Source organism: Lytechinus variegatus, chromosome 10, assembly GCF_018143015.1.
Source record: "Lytechinus variegatus isolate NC3 chromosome 10, Lvar_3.0, whole genome shotgun sequence".
Classification (NCBI taxonomy): Eukaryota; Metazoa; Echinodermata; class Echinoidea; order Temnopleuroida; family Toxopneustidae; genus Lytechinus; species Lytechinus variegatus.
In genome coordinates this window covers 35268035-35278174 of record NC_054749.1, presented here as the reverse complement: position 1 = coordinate 35278174, position 10140 = coordinate 35268035, and the positions used below count along the sequence as shown (strand labels likewise).

General features: G+C 38.1%; 1 protein-coding gene across 1 annotated transcript; it reads left to right on the top strand.

The window, feature by feature from the left end:
- Positions 1-1271: 1271 nt before the first annotated feature.
- On the top strand, positions 1272-3437 carry LOC121422999 (netrin-1-like). The gene has a single exon (XM_041618270.1). It carries the CDS (start codon positions 1824-1826, stop codon positions 2895-2897), a length of 1074 nt encoding a protein of 357 aa, XP_041474204.1. The 5' UTR covers positions 1272-1823; the 3' UTR covers positions 2898-3437.
- Positions 3438-10140: the final 6703 nt, after the last annotated feature.

Sequence of the window (10140 nt, the reverse complement as noted above, 5' to 3'; positions counted from 1 at the left end):
GAATGGTAAAGGTAAAGCTAAGTATGCGTCTTGAAAATCTTTTTAAAAAAGCAAAATTTTCATTTTTACTTTTTTTTACTTATTTCAGAATCTCTTTCTTTTTTAAACAATGGTAGGTATTTTTAAAAAGTAAAAAAGACAGGCTTGATTTTTAGGGTTAGTGCTGATATAACACACATTCAAGTTATCAATTTTATTTTGTTCGTCTTTACAAACAAATAAAAAGAAGTCTTGAAATCATTGAAACTATATCACTGTACTAATGAATATGCGGAAGAAAGTGTCATATATTCCAGGTTCTTTGAGAAAGAAAAAATCCATAAGCCATATGCCGTACAAAATGATGATGAGACAGACAGCTTTTAGGGAAGTTTCGAGAGCAAGGACGAACTTGTACTCCAATCGTAGCACCAAGAGCTTTTAAAAAGTATGCAAATATACTGCCACTTTTAAGTATAGGCCTACCAAAGGGAACGAAATTCGCAATTTTTTTGCTATACTAGACATGTCGAGTAATAATTTCGATAATTATTTTGACGGTGTGAATTACTTACTTAACAGTTCTTAAACATTATGATACAAGAAATACAAGCATGCCATAGGGGGCTACACAAATCTAGATAAAATTTACATTACTTCTATTAGCGTTTTAACTTTGGGGGAAATGTGTATTTAATCATGGAGCTATGAATAGTTCTACGATTTAATGATGTCCTTAAAAGAAAACAGCAGTTAAAACTTTTCAACCATAGAGCTATTACAGATTCAACCTTGCATTAAGCCGATTCGAGCGTTGGATATAAAACCAATGCAAATGGTAAACGCAGTATCCGGAAACATTTCAACATTTTCATTCATATTTCAATTATTATTATTCTTTTCAGTTGCGTAATATGCCACACCCACCCTTACCTTCATGTTGCCCCCCCCCCCTTCCATCTCTTTCTGACTCTCTTCTTTCTTTCTCTCTGAATTTGTCATCGAATATCACGGTTAAAAGCAGTGTGCAAACAAGGTCTTTGCTCATGACTAGTAGCCGTGACATACAACGCAAATAGAAATGTCAAGAAACAAACAAAAGCGTAAAGAAATCCTTCCTTTTCACACCGATCGGCGTAAAGAAAAGAAGAATAGCTGTACAGACCACACAGCTTTACACCACAACTTATCATACTGAACTACTGTCAGAGCGCGGCCTCTCATTGGTCAATTTTGACGCATGCGCGGTGTCGCTAAAATGAATCTTCGGGAGATCGGTCTCTGCGGTCTGTGTGTTTGCATCGTGTGCGCTGTGTCATTTCTCTTCTGTTCTCTGAGCTATAACCTCGAACAGAAATCAGAGGGTTCGTACGAGGTAGCTGATCTAGGGAAGGGAGAGAGAGAGAAAGAAAGAGAAATGTCACCCACATGGATGTTTATTGATCGCAACATAATTCGGATGTAATCAACTCGTATTGATCAGTATTTATTTTCTTTCTCCAATATAATGATACACGGAGAGATGTTGGATGCAGTGTGACTCTCACTGGAGCCCTTCATTTTGGATTTTATCCTCAACTGAGATCAGCGGATGGATTCCTATATCTGTTTCCTCTACTCTTGGAATAAATCAAGTGAATGTTTCGTTCTATCATAAAGAGAACGATAACAAATACAGATTATGTTGTATGATTAATAAATATTTACTTGGATCATTATACTTCTTGTGATTGAATATATTGGTGGATATTAACAAGCATCTCCGATAGACCACAGCTATTCTAATATATAGTTAATTGGATTTATAAAGCATACCTTTCGGAATCGGATTTAGCATAAATTCAATGCAAATCAAAAGTCTTTGTTTAAGGAGGACGGAGCGTAGAAAGATGGCTTTGTGGTTGTACGTAGTTAGTGTTTTTGTGATTATGGGGTTTGACAGCTGCCTGGGAGCCCGTACTGGAATCAGTATGTTTGCGGCCCAAGACTCCCGGCGAGACCCATGCTACGGGGAGAACAACGTCCCTAGACGGTGTGAGCCAGACTTCGTCAACGCTGCTTTCCAGGCCCCCGTGGAGGCTTCGAGCACGTGTGGGGATCCTCCAAGTCGCTTCTGTGCCTTGTCCAGTGGCGCAGAAGGTGAAAGGCAGAGGAACTGTTTCATCTGCGATGAGAGTCATCCGAAGCGACGTCATCCAGCTTCATACCTGACCGATCTACACAACCCCAACAACCTAACCTGCTGGCAATCAGAGCCATTCACCCAAAGCCAGCATAATGTTACCTTGAAACTATCCCTGACAAAGCGATTCGAGATCACCTACATCTCCATGGAGTTCTGTTGGCTTCATCCAGACTCCATGGTCATCTACAAGTCGCAGGATTTCGGCAAGACATGGCAACCCTATCAGTACTACTCGAGCCAGTGCCGAAAGACCTACGGGATGCCCAAGAATGCTGTTATCACCAAGCAGAACGAGCAGGAGCCAGCCTGCACGGATATTCATAGTTCGGATCTTATCGCGGGTTCCCGAGTAGCCTTCAGCACCTTGGAAGGGCGCCCTTCCGCTTACGATTTCGACAACAGCCCCGTCCTGCAGGACTGGGTTACGGCCACCGATCTCAAGATCGTCTTCAATAAGCTCCCGGTCCTGAACGAGAACGAAGACGAGAACCCCCGTGAGAGTCTTTACTACGCTCTGTCGGACCTCTCTGTTGGTGGACGTTGCAAATGCAACGGACATGCGTCTAGTTGTGGTCCAGGACGGGACGGGGAGATGGAGTGTGACTGCAAACATAATACAGCTGGCAGAGAATGTGAACTTTGTAAGACGTTCCATTACGACAGACCATGGGCAAGAGCTACCTCAAAGGAAGCCAATGAGTGCATACGTAAGTCAACAATTTTTTTCCAATAATCACTTAAATTAAGTTCCTTGTTTGTTTTGTTACTTTCCATTTCGTTTAAAATGATTTTACCGAAAAACCCCAGGACATTTTTAAAGATTTATGATACAAACGTTTAAAACGCGTTACATAGTATATCCCTACAGCAAACTGCATGTATTATGTCAACATTATATCCATAAACATCAAATTCGTAAAGATTAAAGTGTAAAGGAATGAATGTGAGCCCTTTCTGCATCTGCACCATATACTTTTCACTCTTTTCCCAAGTAAGCACGTAATCAATTAGGTGTTGTAATGATTGATTTGAGAGAAGCAATTGCCATGTTGTCCATCAACAGATAACTACCTTTATTCGGGCTGTCCTGGCAAACCTACCCTTTACCGTTCCTCTTCGAATTTATTCTGCCGCTGATCAAGTGGCAGAAATGCGATCCATGCGTTGAAATTCATGAGTAATAATTGTTGTGAACTTCGCCAGGGGATCGGTGTAGGCTAGACACTACCCATTCCGCCAGTGCCCATAGAAGGTTCCCATTATAACTCCCTTTTCCAGTTGAATCCCGTGGCGTTTTGTATACACCGGACAGTCTGTGTTCGGAAAATGAAGTATTATCAACATATAATCTCATGAAAATTAATGTAGAAATTCGTGAATAGAAAAAAAAAATTACAAACATTTACGTTTCGAAATACGTTTTTACCCCGAAATCTGTACATTACTTTTAAAAAGTATTTTAGACTTTAGATTATACGTCTTCTATAAGACATGTAAGAATTCGACTTTTTGTAATTCTTACAACTTTCTCCAAATCACTAACACTTTCTATGTTAATAATATTTTTTATTAATTATTTCATCATCTCAATCACGGTCACCATATTAACGCCTCGCGTTCTTGAACTGATGATTTAACTGGAAGATTTTGATTATTGTAGTCACTGAATTTTAACATTGACCAAGTAAGTACAGAGATTTTGTATCAATGTAAACGGGGCTGTAAAGGCACACTGGATCCCTCATACATCACTCATGGAGTGTCTCGGAATGCCTGTAATCATGGTTAATTTGTGAGCTATACAAGGCGAGGAAATACTGCATTTGTGACTAATTCTTCAATCGCTCCTGTTCGGGGGTACTGGGTCCCCCTTGGCTGCCTGAAGGGCGTACTCCCCATCACCACGGCCTGCATGACCATGACAACACTGCAGAGGTATATACATGCTTGGTAAACCTTTCAGTGATATTAAAATGATAATGTATGTATCAAGTAACTTGAAATCAATTGGATCATGGAAATAAGGTCGTAAGGTAGGGACGCTCGCTCCCATCACCACCACCACTCCAGCAGTCATTACCTTTATACCATCCACCTTGATATCACGATATCACCTGCTATGTGAAACGAAGAAACACCTATCGAAGAGTTTTTCTTTATTCTTTAAATCTTGGTGAACATATTCGGATGTGAGCTCGCGTTGAACATCTTATCATAATAACCATAAGGTGAAGACTAGCCACCCAATAGAGGATCATACAGAAAGTTATAATGGGAGTTAGATTCATGCATCCCTACAATCCAGGTATAAAGATGGAGTAAGATAATGTAATTGAGTATTTAGACCTCGAAGACATGTCGAAGGTACAATAGATTTAATGATTTAAGTCTGTCATCTAACGAGAACTCCGAACCCTAGTACGATAGATTTTACAATAGATCCAGGTTTTACATATTGTAAAGCAAAATGTTCATGTCAAGTGATATAAGTTTGTTAATGAATTCAAAAGAACACGCAAAATTTAGATTTTAACTATACAATTTTGATAGGAAATGAGAAGCTGAGAGAATGAACTTAGTACAGCTGGCAAAGTTTTCCCAAACACGTTGGATTACAAGGTGTTAGATGATTCAAACCTAACAATAATTAAGTGCTTGGCCGGATAGGAATGGGTGGATTCGACCATAGACCCATGATTTGACACATTAAAGAAAGTAATATGGCCTCCATTGGTGACGCTTAGATTTTATAGATAGAACATAGAGCTATTTTATCATAGCTCTATTACATATAGCTATTTTATTATAGCTCTATGGATAGAACAAGTCTGGCTGTAAAACGTGTAATATATTAACCGGTTACCATGTTTATAAAGAAGCTATTGATATATTTACAAGTTTATTCCTTGGTATCACACTTCAACTGCTAGGGGTTCTTTTTTTCATATATAATATTCATGATTTTATCATTAATTTATCTGTGTGGTTGTACTTCTACATACAAAACATGTTCCATGGTATTCGTATGGACTGATTTGACCTGGGATCGAGCCTCATACTCGATGGATTTATCCCTTGTAAATGTATTGAAACAATAGTGTGTTAAAATGTATTTCTAGAAATAATTAACTGAATTTGATAGGTGTGCAATCCATCTAAAATTTTCGTTTCATTCATTTCCTGCCGATCATTCTCCCTCCCTTTAAAATTATACAGGGTAATCAAAATTATTCTAAGATACTGACTATTTTTCAGATGATAATCGTGTCTCTGAAAACTCATGATATGCGTGAGCAAAATGTGTCATTATTTTGTTACAAAATAAGCCACGGGGAGAGGAAAAAAGTATTTTAAAATGAAATCGAGTGACTGACGATTGCTAGATTTTTTTCAATAAAATTTCATCCAGCCTTTTAGTTCATTTAAGGATATAGTACTTTATTTTTATTTTGTTCAAATGTAATATACGTCCTCACATGTGTTTTTTTCTCTCGTGCATTATTATTATTCGAACCACATCAAGCCTAATCATCGCCCCTTCCAATACTTTGTGTGATTTCAATGGAAAATCTCGCGAAATTCGAGAGGGCCTTTAGGCCTCGTGAGTAGATTAAAATACGATGGGTATAGAGGAATGAGGTGGTAGAAAATAGAGAGGATTTTCACCAATAAAAGGAAATATTTCAGGAGCTTGAGAAGGAAAAAAAATGAGTGATTCCCGCTTTTTTTCTGAAAGGCAAGAAACTAATTTTCGGCCCAGGGCTGTGGTTGATGCCGGCAAAGAACCTTAAAGTTCGAAGTGCGTTTTGATAAGGACATTTTTCTACCTAGAAGATCTAAACTTTGATTGAATTTGTCTTTATTCCATCACTTGTTTAATCTTCCATTACGCATCCATCTGAGTATGATGCCACCCGGTCTTTGATGTTAGACTGATTTATTACTCTGCAACATTCAAACGAATAGTTCACAAGTTCAAATATTTAAAAGGCGATTGTAATCAGTAGGTCCATGTTGTAACGAACATGACGAAGCAGTAGGTCTATGTTCAATCCATCATGTCATGTAGACTGTTCTGACTTTAAAATGTTCGGAAACCTAATGAAGTGGTAGAAAATAGAGAGGATTTTCACCAATAAAATAATATAATTCATAGGTGATTCTTTGTTTTAAAATCCTTAAATATAACTATAGTTTAATGCAGGATGCATTCACGCTTAACTTCAAACAAGGGTAAAACATCGAAATATGGGCTAGCCAATAACTTTTCGGCTCTTAAAAACGACATTCGCACACCTGCGATTCCGAGATAGGTAGAAGTAAACCTAAATCATTTCACTTTACCTTTGAAGGTCGAGTAAGCCATAAAATCTAACCTTTTCACTCTTATTGTACAAATGGAGGAGGACAAAATACGGTTCTATAGACATAATAAAAATATCCAGACCTATTTCGTATTATAAATTTATATTTTACGAGCAAGGTAATCAAGATATAATTTGAATTCTGATACCCAACTATTGTAATGTCAGTCCTTGGAGACAAATTACAGAAAAGGTTTATGATAAGACGTATTTTACATTGTAGTAAAGTCCTCACTTGTCAATTGGTCATATAATATTGGAACCTGCCTAGTGACAGAGCAGTAATCGCTTTCCAATCATTCTATACCCCAACCATTTTTTCCCCATCAAAGTGGTACATGAATGAGTCTGTGTTCCTTCTTACACTGCCTTCATTTGCTGTTTACAGTTTAGGCAAAAATAGGGTGGCATGCATTGGGTCATACAGAAATAAAATAATGTCGAACGGGAAACTAATTTTATGGTAGAATTTCGAAGTTCTTCTTGAAAACTTGGTTAAAATTATTTTTCCCCATTCATCAAAAATGTGAATTCAATGTTGTACCTCAAAAAAAACTTATGTACAATAATGTTGAATACTATGGGCCTATCAAGTTTTTAAACCCTTTATTTTGTTCTAGTTAACTTTTGACTCCCCTCAGTTATTGTTTTGTAATTTCATCAGAGCCAATCGTGCGTAATATCAATCAAATTTTAATTCTTCACTTACAGGCGTTGGTTTCTTCGGATATTAATTTTCACACGCTGCAATGTTAGTTTAAAAGCCAGATTAAAGACCTTTCCTCGGCACGGACTTGAATTGTGCATTGTGATTCAGGTGTGGGATTCTGCGTATCAGAATATGCATCGGCAGAAGACAATATAGTGCAGATTAATTAATTATGCGTGTGAGCGCATATTTATTTTGTACATAGATATGCTAATTGGGGTAAATTGCACAATGGGTTACTCCTCGCCCTCACTTCCACCCCTCATTCCCACCCCTCCCTCCCTTCCCCTCTTCCTTATCCATTCATATTTCTCGTTAACGTCAGTCAATTCTAGTGACCCAATTAGCTACCCCGAAGAACAACTCTTGAGCCCCGGCTCCCGAATGAACACCACCAGCAAGAATCTACCCAGAGGATCTCTACAGGGACTCTTCTGAATGATGAAGAGGTGTCGCTATAGAAGAAATAAAGAAGGGAATAAGCAAAGAAAGGGATAGAATAAGCGCGCCGTTTCGAGGGAATGCCGTTTCAAAGAATGAAAGAGAAAGGGGGTGTTTTGTGTGAAGTAATTCGTTACGGTATGCGAGCGTGAAATGGGTTTCTTTTCTATCCTAAATCACGTGGATTGGCCTGAAAGAAAATTCGAATCACGTCGTTTGTTTTCTGACGTTTACTGGAGAAAAGATTGAATCGGTCTCGCCATGTTCAATTGATTCGATACATTCCATTTACTCCCGTTGAAGTAACAATTACACCTTCTCGATCAAGATAGAATTTTGTACATATGGTGATTCATATGGAATGAAAAAAGCCTGTACGCATCGACATATTCGTCGATTTGCCGACACTATCAATAGATGTTGGCTCTCCAATAATTCCTTACATTCATAAGTTATCACTGGTGATTTATTTCTTTGAAGCTGATTGTCAATTCCAATCTGTCAATCTGATCATACGCATACAATGTTAATTTCGCCGTTGTCATGGTAATCTTAACAGACGGGAATTCACGAAATGCTAAATATTCTCTCAAACCTTTCTCAAAATGTGTTATGAGGTGTGTGCACTATCGACCCTGGATCCCATTCTGCTATTAAAACTTAAAGGGTTGTAGTCTTCAAAATTATCTGAAATCATGATGGAAGTGGTTAGAAGTTAGGCCTAATCAATTTTACAAGAAAATTTGCCACTCAGAATAACATTTTGTTTAAGATAATGATGCAAACCGTAGATCTGGGTCCCGTCTTACAATGAGTTACGATTGATCCAATCAATCTCAACTCTGGAAATCCATCAGCGTCATAATTCTTTTTACAGGAAACGTACACAATGTCCTTTGTAAACAAAGAGAAGCACGTTGAATTTTCAAGAAAACAATGAATGTGTATAGTCGAAAAATATTTTGAACAAATAGATGTTGACGTTCGTGGCCGTCCATAGTGGGCGATTGATCGGATCCATTTTAAATCGTTGTAAGACGGGCCCCAGAACTTAAAACAGCATTAGCCTTTTATCAAAGCCGTAAGAATCTTGTTTTGACTCTTGGTTAAGGACAAATAAATATTTTGTATATGAACTATCTGCTTCTGTTATTTTTTGTTTACGTTATCAAATTCAATCAGACAATAAAAATGTTATTCTTTGACAACTACGTATGATAATGCTATCCATCTAATTCCATTGAAGTCGACACATCGGCTAGGGGATTGAAGTCGACACATCGGCTAGGGGAAAATGACAATACAGAGACGTGTGTGATGAGTAATAACTTTCCCTTAAATAATCAGACTGCATAATGCAACGTAATTAATGATTTTGAATAATTCATGTCATCGATTTTTGGCAGGGTTTTGTCTGGGCCTCAGGGATTGACCAATGTAATTCATCATTATTAAGATGTCTTGTAGTAAGGAGGCATGTTTTAGCTGGTTCGTTTTACGGTGTGTTGGTTAAAAGAGCTAGGGGACAAATTCAAGGGCGCCAGAGTTAGACTGCGTCTTTTTACCCTTACCCCTTCTCTTCTCTCCTATCCCCTCCCCTCTCTTCCTCTATATCCTTCTCCCTTTCGCTCTCCCCCTCTCTCTCTCTCTTCCTAATTGTAATAATTTCAAATGTTACTTTATCATCAACCTTTCCATCTCAGTCAACGAATCAACGATCAAATAGAAACTCCTCCGGGATCTGTATAAAGTTTTATCCTTTTCCCCTCATGTTGCGCGTGATTTATTGTTCTTTTTGTTTTTGTTCGCTTTAGTGAATTGGTGTTTTCTGTCGTTGTTTTTTTATTTCTTTAGTCTTATCTTAGACAGGATTTTGTGCGATGACTCTTCCGTCTAAAAGCCGGACTAGATTATTATTTCAATATAAAATTCACGGTTTCTAACATGCTTGAAATTTGCAACACTCCATAAATGTAGACGTACCATTCCCACAAAATTATCAAGCAACACTCACTTCCCTTCACATGCCCCAATGTTTACCTTATCTCATTTCTTTCGTTAGTGTATCATATCTACCCAGACACGCTTGGATTAAAGCTGTTAGTTTAGCCCATTAGGCATGTCAAACATACAACACGCGCAGTCTTCTTCTTGAACTAGCCCTCCATGTCCAAGTCGCCAGATATTTCTTCTGCGAGGCAAGAGCTCAGCTTGAAGCCATTATTCCCATCAGAACCTCGTCATAAGAAATCGTGCTTGCCGGGTGCACCGAGCGGTCGTCGAATTCAATTATCATTTTTTTTTAGACTCTTGGAACCCCTTATGTCGATTCGATACGTTGACATTTCGGTATATAATAAACTTTCCCGATAAGTTTTGGGGATGTCTTTGCGCGGGTCGAAATTGCTCGACTAAACAAACTTGAGAGTGTTGTCGATTTGGTTGTGATAAGTAGAACACAA